Source organism: Aulonocara sp. 'chitande type north' Nkhata Bay, linkage group LG15 (assembly GCF_057382095.1).
Source record: "Aulonocara sp. 'chitande type north' Nkhata Bay isolate Kocher_YH1m ecotype deep benthic linkage group LG15, A_spYH_male_GT1.1, whole genome shotgun sequence".
Classification (NCBI taxonomy): domain Eukaryota; kingdom Metazoa; phylum Chordata; class Actinopteri; order Cichliformes; family Cichlidae; genus Aulonocara; species Aulonocara sp. 'chitande type north' Nkhata Bay.
The window spans coordinates 3,977,003-3,998,410 of record NC_141358.1 but is presented as its reverse complement, the minus strand read 5'-3'; the positions used below and the strand labels follow the sequence as shown (position 1 = coordinate 3,998,410).

Sequence of the window (21,408 nt, the reverse complement as noted above, 5' to 3'; positions counted from 1 at the left end):
TCAACTCAAATACTTGATTCTAATTGAACAGAAATTTCTATGAACTTGTAAGAACTGTGTAGGACATGAATCAGTCTGTGTCAGATCCTGAATTTGAAATTTCCACTGAAGTCAGGGGTAAGAGACAAGTGGAACCAAGATCGAGGCCATTTGCTTTTTGAACCTTGCAAAGACTGCTAAATTTTGCCAGTGGTAGTTCACTCTTTGCAACATAGTACGCTGTTCTAAACAGATTTTTCAGGTTTATTTTTAGTATGTTATTTGCAATTGGTGTTTGTTCTGGGAAAGATATTGCAGACTGAGCAATAATGCATTTCTTGCATTTCTCATGGGTTCTAATGGGGGCCTTTCTTAAAATGACTGGTCCCAGTAACAAAGACGCTTGTCGACTCAGAAATCGAGAGAAAACCAACAACACACCCGGCAGAACATTATGTTATTTACACGGGTGCACATAAGTGGTCCGCATTCGCTGTCAAAATAAAAGACGCGCACCAGATAAGAAGTTGCAACGCGCGTTTGCGTCCATATAAAAGGCTGTTTTTGTCCGCTAGAGTGGGATTTTCACGGCACATTCCGCACCACATCTCTGTGCGTTCATCATTTGTCTGAAGCCAGCTCACCTCCTGCAACCACTTTTCCGAGAATACGCGCTTCTTTTGTGGTTCGGACTCCTTCTGACATTTCTTTGGAGGTGGAGGAACACCAAAGTAATTGCTTAAAGGAGCTTCTTCGACATCTTTAAGAGTTTTAAACAAATGTCTGTCCTCCTCCAGAAAATCTTATGCATGCAAACACGCGTTGCAACTTCATATCTTGTGCGCGTTTTTTTTTTTTTTTCACAGCGAATGCCCACCTGCGGACCACTTATGTGCAGCCCCGGTTATTTAGCTCGTCATATTGCAGCCACAGAAATTCTTTTGTCCATGAAACCATAAAGCTGCACTTTCTTTTTGCCTTATAGTCTGATTTGTCATAACTTCTTCACCCTGACCTGTCTTATTTGGCTCAGCAGAACTAAAATACACTGAACAAAAATATAAATGCAACACTTTTGTTTTTGCTCCCATTCCCCATGGGATGGACGTAGAGACCTAAAATTCATTCCAGATACACAATATAACCATCCCTCCCAAACAGTGGTCACAAATCAGTCCAAATGTGTGGTAGTGGGCACATCTGCTATATTGAGATAATCCATCCCACCTCACAGGTGTGCCACATCAGGATGCTGATCTGACATCATGAGTAGTGCACAGGTGTACCTCAGACTGCCCACAACAAAAGGCCACCCTGGAATGTGCAGTTTTTTGCGCTATTGGGGGTCTGGGGACCCAGAACCGGTCAGTATCTGGTGTGACCACCATTTGCCTCATGCAGTGCAACACATCGTCGCATGGAGTCTATCAGATTGTCAATTGTGGCCTGTGGAATGTTGGTCCACTCCACTTCAATGGCTGTGCGAGGTTGTTGGATATTAGTGGGAACTGGTACACGCTGTCGTATACGCCGGTCAAGCACATCCCGAACATGCTCAATGGGTGACATGTCCGGTGAGTATGCTGGCCATGCAAGAACTGGGACATTCTCAGCTGCCATCTGCCCTGAACAATGTGAACCATGATTCATCCGTGAAGCGCACACCTCTCCAACGTGCCAGACGCCATCGAATGTGAGCATTTGCCCACACAAGTCTGTTACGGCGACGAGCTGGAGTCAGGTCAAGACCCCGATGAGGACGACGGGCATGCAGTTGAGCATCCCTGAGACGGTTTCTGACAGTTTGTGCAGAAATTGTTTGGTTGTGCAAACCAATTGTTCCAGCAGCTGTCTGGGTGGCTGGTCTCAGACGATCTTGGAGGTGAACCTGCTGGATGTGGAGGTCCTGGGCTGGTGTGGTTACACGAGGTCTGCGGTTGTGAGGCCGGTTGGATGTGCTGCCATATTCTCGGAAACGCCTGTGGAGACGGCTTATGGTTGAGAAATGAACATTCAATGCACGGGCGACAGATCTGGTTGACATTCCTGCTGTCAGCATGCCAATTGCACGCTCCCTCATTGCTTGTGGCATCTGTGGTATTTTGCTGTGAGACAAAACTGCACATTCCAGGGTGGCCTTTTGTTGTGGGCAGTCTGAGGTACACCTGTGCACTACTCATGATGTCAGATCAGCATCCTGATGTGGCACACCTGTGAGGTGGGATGGATTATTTCAATATAGCAGATGTGCCCACTACCACACATTTGGACTGATTTGTGACCGCTGTTATATTTTTGTTCAGTGTATATCCTGCTGCTTTTACACACACACACACACACACACACACACACACACACACACACACACACACACACACATAACGGTCAGCGATTCTCTGCGCGATCAACCTCTCATATGTTTAAGCTTGCTGCGGGAGATTTCACTCGTCATGTTTGCGTAGTAAGCTAACGATTGATAAGACGATGTCAGAGGAATTGGTGCGCAAATTATCATCACTCACCAATCAGTACTGTCGCTCTCTATACACAGTTCGCGCGATTGCAAAGTGAAAGCAAAAAACAAGCGCAAATTCAAACGCGATTTCAATATGTCACATATTGACAGTGGCTCACCGATGCCAATGACCTAATTACCCAGCTACATTTCCGATAGAATGCAAAAGCATTGACATATATTTTTCCTTCCTACAATAGCCCGACAATAGCTCGCGAGCCCCGGGGCGTCGGGCTAGCGATTTTGCAAGCCCTGTGTTACAGGCATGGCCCTTTAAGGATGAAGCCTGATGGGAAATGTATTCGGGATGTGTGTAGCGGGACTGCCTGGTGTGTGTGAAGAGAGAGAGCGGAGAAGGGGAAAAAGTAACGGTTAGCTACAGAAGAGACGAAAAGAAAATAAATAAAAGGAATATAATAACTCCCTCGACAGCCAGAGTTGTGTCGGCGATGCTCGGTGTGAGTAAACTGTTTCAGCCCACTGTACGCGGTGTTCGTGCCTTAGAGAAGAAATAAAGTTCGGTGAAGCAGTTTCCTACGCCTCCTTCGATCTTTTTGCTAGCGGAGTTGACCTGTATAGTAAGCTGTTTCCGGCTACGAGTCAGTTACGGAACCTTCAAGTAACTGCCAGAGGTTTCCTTACTACGGTTCGGGGCCGCGGATCTGGCGCGGTAACACCTGTATCTGATTGAGGAATCACTCATCTTACGAAAAGAGAGTTTATTACAGAGAAATGGCTCTTTCCAAAATAAAAGCTATACTATACGCTTCTTCTGGGCTATATTCTCAGCAGCATATTGTAGCGGGTCAGGGCTGTTCGGCGTTCTGTTTGTACAGTTATGTTTTGTTTATGTTGCCATAGTGACGGGTGACGCCTTCTCGCTGCGACGGTGTGTCCTTCCGGGGTCAGAGGGCGCTCTGTGTGTTGTTGTTGTTGCTGTGCGGTTACCGCGCTGAGCAGTTAGCTAGCGGCAGTGTTCTTCTGCAGATGTCAATAAACGGCTGTGCTCCCTGGCTAGCTCACGGGAAGCAAGACCAAACGACACCTCCGTCTCCTCCTTGTCTGAGCTCGCCACATTGGTGTCAGAAGTGGGATGATGGTGGCACCCCATGTTCTGACCCGAGTAACTTTTCCCCCGCTGGTCGTGATCGGCCGGCGCGCCAAAAGAAGGCACCTGGACATTTGCAGGACTTTGTGTGGGGTAATGGGGTCGTCGGGGACGACTGACCCCTTAGGTGGGGGCTATGTAGCGGGTCAGGGCTGTTCGGGGTTCTGTTTGTACAGTTATGTTTTGTTTATGTTGCCATAGTGACGGGTGACGCCTTCTCGCTGCGACGGTGTGTCCTTCCGGGGTCAGAGGGCGCTCTTTGTGTTGTTGTTGCTGTGCGGTTGCCGCGCTGAGCAGTTAGCTAGCGGCAGTGTTCTTCTGCAGATGTCAATAAACGGCTGTGCTCCCTGGCTAGCTCACGGGAAGCAAGACCAAACGATACCTCCGTCTCCTCCTTGTCTGAGCTCGCCACATTGGTGTCAGAAGTGGGATGATGGTGGCACCCCATGTTCTGACCCGAGTGACCGTGACCGGCCGGTGCGCCAAAAGAAGGCACCTGGACATTTGCATGACTTTGTGTGGGGTAATGGGGTCGTCGGGGACGACTGACCCCTTAGGTGGGGGCTATGTAGCGGGTCAGGGCTGTTCGGGGTTCTGTTTGTACAGTTATGTTTTGTTTATGTTGCCATAGTGACGGGTGACGCCCTCTCGCTGCGACGGTGTGTCCTTCCGGGGTCAGAGGGCGCCCTGTGTGGTGTTGTTGTTGTTGTTGCTGTGCTGTTGCCGCGCTGAGCAGTTAGCTAGCGGCAGTGTTCTTCTGCAGATGTCAATAAACGGCTGTGCTCCCTGGCTAGCTCACGGGAAGCAAGACCAAACGACACCTCCGTCTCCTCGTTGTCTGAGCTCGCCACATTGGGGTCAGAAGTGGGATGATGGTGGCACCCCATGTTCTGACCCGAGTAACTTTTCCCCCGCTGGTCGTGATCGGCCGGCGCGCCAAAAGAAGGCACCTGGACATTTGCAGGACTTTGTGTGGGGTAATGGGGTCGTCGGGGACGACTGACCCCTTAGGTGGGGGCTATGTAGCGGGTCAGGGCTGTTCGGGGTTCTGTTTGTACAGTTATGTTTTGTTTATGTTGCCATAGTGACGGGTGACGCCTTCTCGCTGCGACGGTGTGTCCTTCCGGGGTCAGAGGGCGCTCTGTGTGTTGTTGTTGCTGTGCGGTTGCCGCGCTGAGCAGTTGGCTAGCGGCAGTGTTCTTCTGCAGATGTCAATAAACGGCTGTGCTCCCTGGCTAGCTCACGGGAAGCAAGACCAAACGACACCTCCGTCTCCTCCTTGTCTGAGCTCGCCACAATATTAAACATATCAGGTCCCCATAAGGAGAATCATGTGCTAACGGCTGTCTAAATGACTCGGGTAAAGTTTGTAGCATGCATGCTTGTTGTTTTTGTCTGCTTCCACTTGTCTTTGCACCAGGATGATGTCGGGGTAAATGTGCAGTCATATTCGTTGTGTTCCCACTAGTGCTGTCAGCGTTAATCTCGTTGAAATGACGTTAACGCCACAACACGGCAAATCTCCGTTAACGAGCTACCCCTGCATGGGGCTAGATGGCCAACACGTTAACGAGCTAACTGCGCTAACACACTAGTTCCCACCCATGTAATTGAGCATTGCGTGGCACATCCAACATACTGTTTTACTTTAGTCCATGACGCGCTTACCGTCAGGGTCATACATCACATGAAAACCAAAATAATTCCAAATGCCAGATCTGAATGAGGGTGGGGGAGGTTCAATTTGCCATGTTGCAAGGAGAGTTTAACTTCTGTCTCGCTAGCTTGCCCTGCGCTCTTCCTTCTGATGATGCTGTCTGTGTTGAACGCTCAGTGGATCTGCGCTCGACAGTGCAGCCTAGGCGGAGTAGTCGAACGCAGATTCACTGAGCGCTCAACACAGACAGCATCGTCAGAAGGAAAGTTGATAAAATAAATTACAAATGTTGTATTGTTCGATACATATGCGTACCGAACCGAAAGCACTGTATCGAACGGTTCAATATCGATACGAGTATCGTTGCACCCCTACTAAAAACCTGAAACACTGCACATCACTCTAGTCACTGTAAAAACTAACTGTGCTGACTGTGATATGTCCAAGGTTTGTCTGTTGTATTTTGCCTTTGCTCCTAGCTACAATGCTCCACACTAAGTTATCCTAAGTTCTGCTCTGTTTCATCAAAAATACCAGTATCAGCATTCAGTGTTAGGATTCAGTGAAGAGCTTTGGCACTGCCCTCGGAGCTTTGAGCCGTCACACCCAAACCTATTATGTGTTTGTGCTGATAACCTCTTCCCCAGGCATTCCAAGTAAATCAGCACTCCTACTGCAAACTATCATAGACACATAAAAAATTAAAATTCCAACTCTGATTTTGTGTTCTGAGTGAAAACAATTCTTCAAATATATGAACAATAAAGTTAGAAGCAAAAAGAACCAAGTCCACACCTTTCAGTCACAAAACTGACACTCTGCCTATTTAGCAAATCCTTAAAGTTTCCTATTTTTAAGGTAAAGGAAGGGTTTTGTCCTAAATCTAGCCCATGGTTCACTATCAGGAATGTTTTCCAGTTATGCTAAAGCCCCATTCAGTGACAAAGTTAAACAGAGATATGAGGATGAGATGAAAGGGTGCAGGAAGCAAAGATGCCAAAAGAGAGAGATTTTGTTCCCTAACAGTGTTAAATGGAGCTATCACGTGGTATTTATATGTAATAAATGATAAAAGGTTCCGGGTATGATATGTGGGTCTGGAGCCAGCCATCTTCAAAGTGCATTTGAGGGACAGAAACATCCTCCATGATGGTCCGATAGGTGAAAGGAAATGAAGAGAAATAAGTAATCATAATGAAGAGCAGACTGTTTTTTGCAGAACAAGATTTTTATCAAATATTTTTCTCCATTGGAAACATCTAAATTAAGACAGGGATGTTCAGAATAGCTGCAGAAAGAAAAACAGGATAAAAGTGTTTGCATTGCTGTTGCAGGGCTTCTTTTGTTGGAAAGGAATCAAAATCAATTTCAGCAAATGGATTAAAGAAACACATGCACACCATCCTGCCATAGAAAATAAATCAGTTCGTGTTTTTCTGTTATGTTTAAACTGATTTAATTCCTCATAATACCAAATGTGGATCCCATTGGCTCATGTGCACCACTAATATAACTCATGTGTATTTCTCTTATCACGTACTTGCTTCAACAAACACAGATGTTGCAGCACCGTTTGCCTTCCCAGTGGACCTGCAGGCGTACCCCACGTACTGCACAGTAGTGGCCTACGTCACTGACCTCAGCACTATACGCCAAAGGCTGGTGAACCGCTTCTACAGGTGCGTCCTCTCGGGTTATCACATACAGAGCGCGTGTGAAAGAGACCGACCGTAACAGCTGCGTTTTCCTTTCAGGCGGCTCTCCTCTCTGATGTGGGAGGTTCGCTACATAGAACACAACGCCCAGACGTTCAACGAGCCGGGGTCATTCATCGTCACCACCGCCAAGTTTGTCTCTGACCTCATGCTGCAGTTCATTAAGTGAGCACATTTAATGTCGAGCGTTACTAAATCACAGTTACGTGATGTGAAAATAATCATCTGAAATGTCCTCCTTACTCATCAATGAATGTTTCATTCCCCACATGTAGCTTTCCCAACAGCTGCAACAGTCGACTTTTTGGGTTTAATAATTTGACATGAATAATTTTTAGATCATTGACCCTGTCCTATCACAGAGGAATAACTCCTGATTCCTCCTCATTTCTTCCACAGGGACCAAAGTCTGACAGACATCATGCCCCTCTATAAAACTATGAAGAAGGCGACCTTCTCTGACTCTGAAGACGAGGTGTGTGTGACTGTCCGTATGCATGCTTACACTGCATTCATTCACACGATGATCCGGGCACGTTAAGCGTAAAGCTTTGAAAATAGACACTAATCTCGCTTTTTTTCCTTCTTTTTTGAATTATTGAGCTAAAAAATATAATTAATTAAGCTGACAGAGAAACATGTTAGATTATTTTTCTTTTATCCTATTTAGGATGACGAGGAAGAGGACGAAGATACTAATACTCCTGGAACATCCACACGGAACCACAAGGTAACATATGTAACAGATTCACACGAGCGGATACAGTGTCAGTGTCGATGCAGGTTCGGTATCAGAAATGGCCGTTTACTGTTTTTTTACTAATTCCCACAGGCCCGTCGACCCATGCAGCGCCAGCTGCGAGCTCGACCTCATTCGTACGACCCTCACGCGTGGAAGGGACGCTGCAAAGAGCTGCTGGATCTCATCTTTCAATGTGAAGACTCTGAGCCCTTCAGAGAACCCGTAGACCTACAAGAGTACCCGGTAACTATGCAACAAACCTCTCGCTTTTTGTGTTATGTGCGGTGCAGACCTGCGAGCTCAGAATCAAACTCAACTCTCTGGAGCTGATCTGAATTTTTAGCTCCTTGTAAATTTCCATCACAATCACATTGATTTGTGTTTTCAGGGGGCACAAGTGGCTCCAGTTCAATTATGATGAGTGCTGTTTGAGGCAAAGGCCTCTTCATTCATGATGTGAACAGACTCACAGCTTCAGTGGCCTTGAGTTCTCTTCAAAAGAAGAAGGGTGCAGTTCTTTCACTTCTGGTTTTTTTTCCTTTTCAGCTCATTGACAGTAAAAACTTCAAACCTCTCTATTCTCTCACTTCTTTCCCATTTCTCTCTCTCTCTCCTTTCTGTCATCTTTTGAAAACAATTCAATGAAAGATGAAAAATCCCAACTGTCCCTCTGCTTCTTCAAGGACTACCTGCAAATAGTCGAATCACCGATGGACTTTGGCACTGTTCTCAACACGCTGACGGAAGGAAAGTACCAGTCTCCCATCGAGCTCTGCAAGGATGTCAGGCTCATTTTTAGTAATTCCAAAGCTTACACGCCCAGTAAGAAGTCTCGGGTGAGGGTCACAAACACACACATTTACAGCTCATTATGCCTATAATATAGATTTTATGGGTCCATAAAATTAAATCCTCAAATTATTATTTTTTTTAACTTCTTCAGATTTATAGTATGAGCCTAAGGCTTTCTGCCCTGTTTGAGGAGCATATCAGCCCCATCCTGGCTGACTACAAAGCCATCCACGGCCTGACTGATAAACTGACCAAACAAGGCACCGACAGACAGACACGACACACTACAGACAGACAGACACGGCACGTAATGAAGAGGAGGAGGAGGAGAAGCGAATCTCCTGCAAGCAGCACCGCGTCCAGGTAGATGAAATTTAACTTTCTCTGCAGCTTTAAATATATATATTTTTTAACCTGATGTCACACTCGGTTACTTTTTGATTTCATTTCTAGCCCAGAGAGGAAGAGACGCGTATCGTCCAGAGTGAACGCAAAGAAGGAGCCTTCGCCTGTCCCTTCACGACCCTCCTCTCTGAGGCAGAGCATCCCCGTCAAGCAGCAGCCGCCTCAGATGGTCAACGGCAAAGCAGAAATGCCAGCTCCAGGACGCACGCGTAGCGCTGCGCGCCATACTACACACTCACTACCCTCCTCATCCTCATCACATAACGTCACGAACAGCACGCCGAGCACAACAGGTATCATCACAGACGTGTTCAATAAATACGATAACGCTCCAGGAAGTCACTGCAGCAGGCAAAGGAGTAGTCGGCCACAGCATGTTGCTGTTACATTTTGGTTTTTATACACACACAACACAAGTTTGTGAGTCGCTGACAGTCACCTTTTGTTACCTTTGGACAAAGCTAGGCTAACTATACGCTGCCTGTTTTTCTGCCTTTATGCTAAGCTATGCTAACCAAAGTGATGTTGATTTTCTTATCTGATGCTGGACAAGAAAGCACACTACATCTCCTCGCCTGCTGCCTAGCCTGGCTGTTTATTTCCTTCTTCTATCTCCTTCTCATTAACAGAGTCGACTCGCTCGTTGCGGGCTCATAACTCTGTGCCAGCTTCGTCATCACCAGCTCCTGAGAAGGTGACACCTTCCCAACCCACAGAGAGTAGCAGCGGAAGCACTCGACGGAAACTCAGGACACCTGTTCGACACACACCAGGTAAGAGATCACGTCACAATCATGTGACCGTGTAAAGCAAAGGTTTACGATCAGGACGTAAACATTTACGTTTCTGTTCTTTTCCATCTCAGGCTCTCCTGGCAGCACTTCATCTCATAGCACAGTCCACCTGAATGGCCACGGTAGTCATGTGACCCTAGGTGTGGGAAGAAGGGGGAGGAAGTCGAGAACAGAGCCGCCAGTGAGTCCACCAGAGGTCTCAACCCCGGCCAGCCCTTCAAGACCGCGAGGTCGCCCACCTGGCAAGAAGAGAGGCAGGAAGAGCAAGCAGGAGGCGGAGGACACAAGACAGAGCGGCAGCCGCAGGAGCTTCACCCCTGACGACGAGGTCGACCCGTCTACAGGCGACGAAGGCGGCATGTCTTCTGCACAGGAAGTGTTGTCGGACTCTGGCATGGCGTCGACGCCGAGACGGCGTGGCCGGCCCCGAGTGGTGAGAATCGAGGAACCTGCTCCTCCTCCTGAGTCACCGGAGCCCTCGCCACTGAGGAGGAGCAGCAGAAGGGCCAACGAAGAGGGCACGCCTCCGCTCCAGACCCAACGACCCAGCCGAAAAGAACCTCCTAAGGAGGAGGAGGAGGCAGGCGACGAGGCAGGAGGGTCCATGCGCACACGTAACCAAGGTCGACGGTCAGCCTGGTACATGGAGGAGGACTCCGAGGAGGAGCAAAGGCAGCTGCTGTTTGAGGACTCATCAATAACCTTTGGCACCTCCTCAAAAGGGCGTGTCCGCAAACTGACAGAGAAAGCCAAAGCCAACCTGATTGGCTGGTAACGGAGGAGCCACGCAGGCTGGGACATGTTCGCTCGTGCGTTGGAGGACTGGGAGGGCGGAGTGGAGGAAGTCACGCTTAGCGGTGTATGCATTTGTGTGCGTATGTGTGCGTACATCCATGGAGTCGCTGGTTCAGCTGCTGCTATTTGAAGCTGAGGAGAGCAAAGAGTTACCAGCCCACTCCTTGTCGCTGCCCCTCCCCTTCCACCTTCCTCTCTTGCCCAGTAAGCACATCTGTACGACATCCGATGGCATGTTCGCGTGTTCCAGCTCCTCCTACATTATTGATCCATGTTGGATCCCGCAGGAGCGCGAATCACAGAGCCTCATGTCGACGGTGTTGTGACTCCTCTCTTGTGAACCACTCTGTCTCCTTCTGACCTTGTACACAGTTTGGTGTCAGATTGGGTAAAGTTGTTGGTAGTTGGAGACTTTTAGTACTTGAAAAAAAAATCACGAGGAGGCCAGATGTATCTTATCTAACTTTTACTATTTTTGAGGACTTTTCAAGCGTCTCCGCCGGACAGATGGAAGATGCCCACGGAGCTGAACGCGGTAATGGACGACGGGACCGCTGGCCTAACAACGTCCTTTTCCCGCTTCCCCCTCTCTCCCTCCCTTCCTCATTGTTCCCAGTCTTTTTTTATACAACCTGCTCTCTGCTTTTTCTAAGATTTGTACGTGATCACTGCTCTCTGTTTTGGAAGTCTTACACGTTGGCTGACCTATCTGTCTGCGCTAAAATACCAAATGGTGTACCTTTTCGGAGGTACTGTAGATCTGTAGGTTTTGTTTACTATTGATGTGTGTGGGTGTTTTTTCTTTTCCTTTCTTTTCTCTTTGCATGTTATTAGAAAGAGGAAGCAACTTTTTTTTCCTTTTCCTGATGCTGTTTTTACTGTGGCGAGGAGGAGAAAAAGGATGCATGGGTGAAAAGGGTCATTTATGTCTCTCTAGTTCATGTTTCAAAGCGTCCTCAACATTAGCAATACCTTGTGCCTTTATGTCTTTTGTATGGGTGCGTGCGTGCATGTAGGTGTATGCGTGCTTGGCTTCTGCCCTGCAAAGTACATGTGCCTGTTTGTGTACGAACTTAGTTGTGACTATGCGGGTAATTGAAGGAATGTGTGTATGTTTTTTCGTTTGTTTGTTTTTTTAATAACACAACTGAGCGTGTCATTTCAGCGTGCAAACAGTGGCATACAGTTTGATCGTTGTGAAAACCTCTCAAAGAAATGTATTTATAGCAGCTGAAAAGAAATTTACTGTTGTTGTAAGCATACCATTACTCATGTCGATATATTATCCTATAACCAACCTATTGTCAGTTTATACCTAAGGTACAGAGGGGTGGAGCTTCGGGTGACTAGCTTTGAGATGCACTTACCAGAGACCGGTTATCAATGCAGTCTTAGGGAGTAACCATGTGTATTTTAAAATCTTTAAACATATAAAGTTTTAAAGTGTCGATATGTTTCCACGGTGACTCCAAACTTGTACGCACACACATAGACACACGCAAATCTGTCTCGCATGTTCTAGCACTTTCTCACGCCTGCTGCAAACAGGAAGGAGACGGATCAAACTGGGATCGGACTGAATTTGAACTGAAAGCAAACCGGAGAAAGAGACAAGTCTTACCTTCATCTTTCTGATTGTGTGCCTTTGCTACTCTGGCATATTGAATCCTTGGTTTCTCCTCTTTGGGGCCTTTATTTTTTTAGTGTTTGTTATCGTTTCGGATCTCCCGGTCCCGCTCGTCACTGGGTTCAGAGAAACTGGACTTCGGGGAGCGGACTAGACCTGACAGGCTCGTGAGGAAAATAATGAAAAGACCGAAACATTAACATTTTGACAGGGGACAAACATATTATGTCACTCTTTGTACACACAGTTGAGAGTTTATAAAGATGGGTTTTGTTTTTTTTGTGGGGTTTTTCTGTTTTGTTTGGGGTTTTTTCCCCACAGCACGGAGTGAGTGAATGCCAGAATCCATGAGTTTCCACTCGTGTTGCAGGACTGACTGGATGGAACTGGATGGTAGCATCAATATACACCTGGTTCTTTTCATAGGTCTCGTCACATATTACTAAACGTATATCTCATCTGTTCATCTTTATTGTCAATGTCTTTTTGTTGTTGTTATGGATTTGTCAATGCCAAATTCTGTCTTTGGGCACTGAAGTTGTAGAACATGGCTTTTGAATGTGTTTTATTTTCTAAAGAGATTTTATTGTCTCCATGGTGAGTGTGTTGAGCTGTTTTACATATGACGCGTTGGCTGTTTTCTGTTTGTGTCCCTGCCATAAAGGACGATATACCAGTGGCCGCATATGTGAAGATGGGTTTTTTATCCTCTGCCACACCTATTTCAGATGTTCTGGTGGTTCATAATTGCTTTGTTTATGCTGTGTTTGTGAAGAGTTTCATTCAAAAATTGCCTAAAAACACTGACACTATCCTCCACAAATGACATGAAAATGAATTTTATTCTTGAGGTTTCAAGGTTATATTTGCCTATGATAATATTTATGTTGTGGAGAAACTTTATTGTAATAATTCATGGCTTTAATAAAAAAAAAACCACTCTAAAAACTCTTCAGAAACACAAAGATTTAAAGATTTTTTTTATCATGTGATGAAAGCAGAGATGGGCTTGCTTTGACCCAGGATTTTCAAATTTGAGGTATGACTTTATTTTTAAAGGGGACCTTTTACTCCGACGTCCATGTCCATGTATTCTGTTGTAATGGACTCCATTACAATAGTTCTGCCTAATTCACAGTTCAGAATTATCCTTTTTACCCTCTACTGGACCTTGGTGTAGTTCTAGTTGATCCAGTGTCTTAAACAAGCTCTCCCTCTGCTGTTATGCCAGCTTTCCTTTTATTGTGTGGCTCCCGCAAACAAACAATCTGTGGGCGGAGCTTCTGTGCTCAAATGACCGTATAAGGAGTTGTCGGCTTTCGCTGACATCATACAGAGCCAAGAAATGAAAAAAACGTTTGGAAACAAAGTGTTTAGACGAACCCTGAGCTTCTGGCTCAGATGGGCCACCATAACATATCCTGATGTCATTAATTGAATCGGCACCATTATAACAATATATAAATATATCAGAAAATAAGAAGTTTAATAGATCCCCTTTAATGTGTTTACATGAGCCAGCTGAAAAATAAACAGTCCTCCAGAACTACATGGGACTGTGAGATATCGGTTACACGGCCATATTAAATTAGGAACTACTGGTGTGCTACATAGCCATTTAATCCCCATGCAATAAGGTGATGGGTAAGGATACTGTATATTTTTTCCATCTATTTTTTTTTCTTCACTGAAATACAGTCAAAGTGGGAATGCAGTGGGTATCAGATGTGGTTATTTCTGCTGTGACACCCTATTCATCAGATCATCACACTACCTGTACTCATCACGGGTCAAAGTAGATGCGCTGATATAGCGTAGCTGGTCATATTACCTTAACCGTGGCAGATCAATGTGTGCAACCTAATCATTTTAAAGGGGCCTTAAAAAGAACTCACTGGTGTATAAGCAAGACTTTGGGTGTTAAGCCATTCAAACAGACATCACACACATCTGTATCCAGCTCTTTATACGGTGGAGGTATATATGCCGTTAGGTTTTCAGATTCTAATGTAAGGTGGTGGTGTTACTGGTTCAGAGCAGCACCTCTGCCTTGACGCTACATTTCAGAGCTCATGTAAACATTCACACTGGCCTGTGTTAATGTGTGGCAGAGCTGTGCTGTTTTGGCATCACAGTCTTTGGTTAATGGTCACTGTGTGTGTGTGTGTGTGTGTGTGTGTGTGTGTGAGAGAGAGAGAGAGAGAGAAGGGACTTCATGTTAGCCACCAGGAAGAATTTTGGGTATGTTTTCAGAAGAGGAGGAGAAGGGGTCTTTTTCATGTGAATTGATGAGGTCGTCTTTGTTAGTTTGGATACTTTTTTTTTTTTTAAATATAAATATATATATAAAGGAATTAATGCAAAAAAAATAAGCATAAGGCTAGAATGTATGTGTAGGGGAGTACTGCTGTCCTGTTAGTTCATACCAATATTTTAAGTGAATAAAAAGTTGTGTTTCCATATTCACTTTTAATGCTTGTTGCTTCTTTGTTGTATAAAGATAAAATAATAATAATGATAATGAAAAAACACTGACGCTCGAGCTGCAGGTGGGAAATGAGGTGCAGAAGAATGAACAACACTCCCACCTAGCGTTGGAAACGGTAAGTGCACAAAAATCACTTCCCACACCTCCGGCTCTTCCTGACGTGGCGAGCCGCTAAAGGTCCTTGGGTACTCCGTGGGCTGCGGCTATTGGTTAGAATACCTGTTTGGCAATTTTTCCAAAAATGTAAATACACAGGTGGCTGGAGGCGACATGGGCCGGAGTGTGGTTTATGTAAATAAAACAGAAGTGAAACCGCGCCGCTGTGTTCTGGTTTCCACGCGCAGCAGACTCACTCAAACGCAATGTTCGACACGCAATCAGAGGGAAGACTTTAGAGCTTAACAAGAGGTAAGTGTCACAATTAGAATTAGTAAAGAGCTTTCGCGGTTACCTGGTTTGACCTACCTGCGGGGTCACGTGTCCTTTAAAGTTTTACCTGCTACAACTTTATATAAATCTAACAGCCGCCATAAACATATGTTTGAGCTGATAGTTGCCTACGCTCAACAAACTTAAACCTCATATATATATGTTAACTAAAATAAATATAGAACTATCGCCTAGGTTAATTTTGGCGCTCACTTTCGTGCATGTACTTTTGGTTTCCGGGCAGGTGCCAGCTGTGCGGTCATGCCTGTGCTCAGGGCCTCTGCGGTGCTGCAGATCGCGCTGCTGCTCTCCGCCGTGCCCGCGCAGTACTTCATCTCCAGGTGGAGCGGCTCCTCGGCGGCGCAGCGCTACCATGCGACCACGCGGTGAGATCAGTGCGCCAAAAACCAGCTTTTATTTACCGCATCGAAGTTTGCAAAAAGGGGGAAAACGCCTTAAGTTGGCTGGATGTGAATGACCCAGGATAACCTTTTATGTAAACTATTAGATAAAGTGGGCCTTACCAGACTAAGGACTGTTGTGGCCGTTTTCTTTCTGTTTTACTAATAAAAAGAACATTTTTGGTTTCAGATTGCTTCGAATATGGAGAGAATGGAGAAAATCATACATGAATGTCACTGCATGGTCAGACTGGACAAGCCAGCAGATGTCCAAAGCCATGTGAGTGTTTGAGATGAATGGCATTCAAATGAGGACTGAATTTAACCTGAATCATCGCTCGCTCACTCGGGATCTGAGGCTACAGTTATTTGCATAATCTTGTTTCATATTCAAATCCCACACACCTCAAAAGTGATTTCTGGTGTTTTTATGGAAACACATGAGTTGTATTTAGAGACTGGTGATGTGTTTGTTTCCTGAAGGTCTCTGGTTGGATTGGGACAGGAAGATCAAGTGGGACAAGGGCCACCTCCCGTGGAGACCATGCTTTTTGACAATGACCTGGGATTCTTTGGAGGTTTGTGTCTATAGCTCTGCTATACTGAAGCATTTTTAACCAGCCACATGTGATACAGTCTGTCCATATCCTCATTCTCATAGGTTAATGTGAAATTTCACCTTCCCCATCGAGTGCAATTAATTACCAAAAACTAATGGATGTTTAATTCTAATTTTACATGTCCTCCTGAACTATTGCACTTTGAAAAGCACTACATTTATAGTAATGTGCAAAAGTCTTGAACCATCCCTGATATCTTTATATTTTGCAAGGAAAATAGGAAATAGATGCAGTGAAACACACATGGAAATACAGTATATGAGGACAAGAGTTTGTATGATCCTAAAAAGCTTGAAAATCAATATTTTATTCTTCAACACACAGCCTGAACTCTTTTAGCCAAGCTTTCTTGTTATTTCTTTAAGTAGTCTTCAGGAATAGTTCTCCAGGCTTCTTGAAGGACATTCAAAGCTCTTCTTTGGATGTTGGCTGCCCTTTTGTTCTATTCTCTGTCAAGATGATCCCACAGTAATGTTGAGGTTCAGGCTCTGGGGAGGCCGATCCATGACTGATGGTGTTCCACGGTTTTTCTATCCCGGTGTGCTTTTACTGCATTGGCTGTGTGTTTGGGGTCATTCTGATGAATTAAAGCTGTTGCCAGTCACACATTTTCCAGATGCTACTCTATGGTGGATCAAAATATGATGATGATGGTACATTGCTCTGTTTGTAAGTCCATTAGTAAGACAAGATCCCCAACATCACTGTATGAAATGCAGCCCCAAACCATGGCATTCGATGGATCAGCTGAAGATGCAGCTCTCAGGCCCAGTGTCAGGTTTTTGCAGCATTTTCCTCCGTTTCTTGACTTTGGATTGCTGTAGGTATTTTTTTAAGGCCTGTCGTTTCTTTTGCCCTAAGAATCACTCCACACCATGTTGGGATATAACAGGTTTTTAGCTAAGCACTTTGGCAATCACCTTATTAGTATTTGTTTTTCTGACAACTTTTACTTCCAAAAATCCGTACTTTTTATTCCTTACATTTGGTTCAACAGTATCGTTTATAGCATTTATGCTCAGGATTTAAAGTCGGAGTGTGCTTGTATCCGTATGTTGTGTTTGCGGTACTTCAGCATCTAGACAGCTCTACAGATGGGAGGAAGCATGAATGGGAGTGATGTTTTTTTTAAGTGGCAGGCAATTTCAAATTCAACGTTTCTATCAGCTCGACAAACATCAGCAAACACACAAACTGTTTGTGTGCAGTTTGTCTCACGATGTGTTGCTATCTATGGGTCCAGCTTCTGTATTTGCAAGGAGAGAAAAAAAGAATGAAGTGTAGCAGAGAATTTGCATTTAAGACTATGATGCTTAGATTCATTCACTGAATTCCAACTTTATACCAACTGTCTAATGCAAAGATACTATAAACAGTGTAGGGAATGTATATCGGTCAGGATAGCTGTGAAACATCTGCTGACATCTTGATGAATTCACTTGTGTAAATCCACAAAGAGCAGCAGTTTAGCTGATCACAGCCTGTGCACTCAGAAAACCTACCGAGGTCATATTAGAAATTATCATGGGATTTTAGTTTTATTGCCTGGCAAGAGCAGAGCTTTCTAGAAAGACACAGAAGGAAATCTGATCGTGGTTTTTCATTAAAAACAGATCTTATTCATGCATGTCATGTCAGTTCTGTAATCTCTTCTCTGTCTTTGTCACATCAGCATCCAAGACGGCGCGCAGCCCTCGTCCCCCGTATGTGTTTCTGCGGGTCGGAGAGGTGGTGTTGGAGACAAAAGGCCACATGGTTGGAGTAGTGGTGAGCTGGGACCCAGAACTGCGAGCTCCTCCAGAATGGGTTGACAGAATGTACTCCGGCTCTGATGTCAGTAGCCTCCTTCACTTCCTCTGATCATTTATTGGTAATATATCATTTAAGTGTTAGTAACGGAAGCGTGTGTTCATATAGGACACAAGAGCAGAAAAGACACCTCATTACAAGGTGATCTTTGGAGGACCTGGACCCTCCTCTGTCATAGTTGCATACTTGCCCCAGACACAGCTGGAGCGCATCACAGGGATGAGGGTAAGTCCTGAAAATCACAGCGCATACAATCATATATATTAAAATAGGTCTTGGGCTTACTGTTGGATGTTTCCAGCCGGACATTCCCACCCTGGAGAACTACTTCACGCACTTTAATGGGAAACGCTTTGTTATGCAGCCCTGGCTCAGAGAGCTCTTCCCCGAAGACGAGGAGGATGATGAGGGCGAGGACTTTTGACTCTGGAGTATGAAAGCCTTAGCCAACAGACAGTTTCATCCTTTGGCTTCTGTGGTTTTCTTCAGCCTGGTTCTTCTTTTTGTTTGTCTACTGGAGTCCAACGAGTGGACACAAAATGCCGTCTTTAAGAGTCATCGACCCGCTCAAGTAAAAATAGGAGTTAAGAGTGACCATCGAACCCTTTCTTTAACGGAGCTGAAGATAAATGATCAAAGATGAAGAAATGTAATTACGCTTCTGAATTACTACATTTATTTCTCTGAAGTTTACAAATACAAAATAATTTAAAGTGTCTACCAAATATGTAAAAAAACAACGTTGACAGACTGAGATTCTTTAAATTGCTTTTAAAGTCAAAATAAAATTATTTTTTTATTTCAAGAAAGTGTTGGCTGAATTAAAACTACTTTTTTTAAGCATTATATCTCTCATCTCATTTTCCTGCTCGTGTCTCTGAGGCTGAAGGAGACGGACACCTGCGAGGAAGCAGTGACTGCAGGTAAGCTGGGAAAGTGAGAAGGGGCTGCAGACCCCTGCCCCCCACCACCGTTGTCCTCGTTGTTCCTCCACTCTTTGGTTTCGTCCTCTCTAACCAGCAAAGGGGGTCCCAGACTTTGTCCCAGGAGCTGACTGACTTTGCTGGCCTTCAGCTGAGCATTCTCGACTGCAGACACACACGCACGCAGCCTGCAGCACACACGGGCTAGTTACGGTCACACCATTTAATGAAAATAATAAAGAGGTACGATTGTGTTGTTTTGTTTTTTTCATACCTCATTTGACTCAGGCATTCAGCACTGTGGTAGAACTCTGGTGTCCCCACAAAAACGCTCTTGTCTAGCTTTTCCAGCAGGATGCTACATATTCGCTCCATCTTCTCAAAGTCTGAGAAAGTCACTATGACCTATAAGATATATTACAGCACGGTCACATGCTGCTCAACACGTCTGTGCTGCACGTTCATCGGTGTTTGTCCAAATACTCGACCTCTGCATCCATCCGATACATGTCTGCGTCTCGGTGGAGAAACCTCCTTACTGAAGTGTCTTCTTCTCTGATGTCATGTTGTCTAAGCAGAATGGATTAAAAATAAACACATGGTCACAAAAATTACTGTGTACTTTGAAAAATTAGCTACTGTCCCTTAAAAGAAATATAAACAAAACCAAACTGTATCAACTTAAAACACTGCTTTACTGGACACCAATTGCTTTGCAAGCATATTTAATGTGCCACTTCTGCAAATTTGAAGTAATTGTGCAGTTTACGTTTTTACAAGCACTGAAATCCAAGTTAGTTTGCCAAAATCACTGACTTCAAATATACAAGGATGGAGGGTAGCAGGGGTTTAGTCTGTGATGGCCACCCTCAGGTTCCGCCCCTGCATGCAGCTGTAACAGCAGTAGGACCAATAAATACACAAATAAGTACGGTTATTTCTCATCCTCTTAAGGGGTTATTTTAAAATTCGAAATGAAACTCTTCTAGTTGTATTCTCGTTTTTAAATATACCAGTAATAAACTTTTCATCGCTTCTTCCATTGCTGGTAATCCTAAACGAGTTGGCTGTATCTGCGGACGCACTTCTCTCGCTGCTGCCTCTTTAACCGGTAATAGCATAATGCTAACAGTAGCTAGCTAACTTTACAGTTTGCTCCTGCTTCGCTCCAACTTCTTTTCTCACCTGAGAGCCTGTAAAATGTATCCAAGTCGCCGTGAAACGCTGTGGGTTGCTTCGCTGACGGACTCCTTGCTGTTGCCCACGCTGACCCGCACCGATACTCGGTCCGCCTGGCAGCGAACCTCCGCTGTCCCTGTCACCTGGACCTCCCGTAGACACTTACCGGGACTCTGCCGACTAACCGCTCTTACTTCCAGCCCCTGCTCTTTTTCGTTACCGGAGAGCTCCCGCCCGGCCGGTACTATCGCCGCGAAGACGCGACTCTGACTTTCCATGATGGAGGGTTAAGCACAAACGACAGCCGTTGTGCTTCCCGCAATAGCCGCAATGGTCTTTGGGATTTGTAGGCTACCTGTTCTAGTGCGGCGAGAGCTTAATCCAGCCCATTTGTACATGGAGAGAAGGTAGTTGTCAACGGATTAAAAAGAATGTAAGATGATGTCAAATGCACATGTCAGGGAAATAAAAGGCTTCCCTACCAGGGGCAGATGTAGTTATTAAGCCACCTAATTTAGTTATTAGGTGGCTTAAACTACACAGGTTAAAGGTAAGTATAGTTACCTGCATTGCATTCGATCATTTGCACTTTTATAATAATAATAATAATAATAATAATAATAATAAATTATTATTATTATTGTTTTTGTTGTTGTTAGCCCTTCAAAGAGCTGTTTGAGGCTGAAGAGTTGGATTTTGTTTTAAACTTAGTATGAGCTTCAGGTGTTTGGCATCTAGGTGGGATTGTTAAACCTATAAATAAAAGGCTTGAGAATGCATTGATGTCGACAATGGATAAAAATCAACAATCAAGCTCCGTATGTATAAGGCAGCAGTAATTTACAGTGGTAACGGAAACTTTTGGCCAAACTCAACACTACAATTACACCTACATTTACACTCCATATATAGATGGCCAGGCCATGGTAAGAAACACTATCTCCTTTAATAACAATAAAGTGCTAATTTATTTAAACCTGCAATGATATGCTTTCAGTTCTTGTTAACACACTTTTGTTTGTTCTTCTAATTAAGCTAGCGGATAAATCAGGCCTCTTGATATATCTGCAGGAAAAAAAAACTGCAAACCATAAATAGCTCAATTTTGCTTTGTGGCACAGTCTTATTTTTATTTTTAAATAAAAACATTTGAATTGCACTGCTCTAATATTATTGTGTTTACACCTTGGTTTAGCACTGCTAGCTGATAAGACAAAAAGTTAGCCAATTAGCTTGTTTGAAAAGAGCACTGCTATTAGTGAAACAAATGCTCTCCAATTCTGGATACAACATCTTAAGTAATTTAAGGCTTTTTAAAAAATATTAATTTAATCAATTTCAATGTCTTAATACTTAATTTTTTTTTTTACTTTAATTCTAAGCTACTAGCTGCCATTGGTCAAAGCACAAAAAAACTTTACAAAAACTGC

The 21,408-nt window shown here is 44.6% G+C and overlaps 3 protein-coding genes across 3 annotated transcripts in view; 2 read left to right on the top strand and 1 right to left on the bottom strand.

Moving 5' to 3' along the window:
- The window catches only part of phip (PHIP subunit of CUL4-Ring ligase complex), a 44,333-nt gene extending 29,738 nt beyond the window's left edge, over positions 1-14,595 (top strand). The window contains exons 31-40 of the mRNA XM_086265419.1: positions 6,818-6,938; positions 7,014-7,139; positions 7,374-7,449; positions 7,645-7,704; positions 7,807-7,959; positions 8,400-8,552; positions 8,660-8,871; positions 8,962-9,206; positions 9,543-9,686; positions 9,779-14,595. Of these exons, the coding sequence (XP_086121545.1) occupies positions 6,818-6,938; positions 7,014-7,139; positions 7,374-7,449; positions 7,645-7,704; positions 7,807-7,959; positions 8,400-8,552; positions 8,660-8,871; positions 8,962-9,206; positions 9,543-9,686; positions 9,779-10,482 (1,994 nt within the window). The 3' untranslated portion in view covers positions 10,483-14,595. The remainder of the gene's footprint in view (positions 1-6,817; positions 6,939-7,013; positions 7,140-7,373; positions 7,450-7,644; positions 7,705-7,806; positions 7,960-8,399; positions 8,553-8,659; positions 8,872-8,961; positions 9,207-9,542; positions 9,687-9,778) is intronic.
- A 212-nt stretch (positions 14,596-14,807) lies between these two features.
- LOC147312287 (uncharacterized) lies at positions 14,808-18,689 on the top strand. The gene is made up of 7 exons (XM_086264531.1): positions 14,808-15,025; positions 15,291-15,432; positions 15,638-15,727; positions 15,931-16,025; positions 17,740-17,900; positions 17,985-18,101; positions 18,178-18,689. Exons 2-7 carry the CDS (start codon positions 15,308-15,310, stop codon positions 18,298-18,300), a joined length of 711 nt encoding a protein of 236 aa, XP_086120657.1. The 5' UTR covers positions 14,808-15,025; positions 15,291-15,307; the 3' UTR covers positions 18,301-18,689.
- irak1bp1 (interleukin-1 receptor-associated kinase 1 binding protein 1) lies at positions 18,528-20,366 on the bottom strand. Its single transcript, XM_086264530.1, has 4 exons — positions 19,985-20,366; positions 19,288-19,369; positions 19,074-19,204; positions 18,528-18,987 (listed from the first exon to the last, which is right to left on the bottom strand). The coding sequence occupies exons 1-4, from the start codon at positions 20,254-20,256 to the stop codon at positions 18,729-18,731; spliced, it is 744 nt and encodes a 247-aa protein (XP_086120656.1). The 5' UTR covers positions 20,257-20,366; the 3' UTR covers positions 18,528-18,728.
- Positions 20,367-21,408: the final 1,042 nt, after the last annotated feature.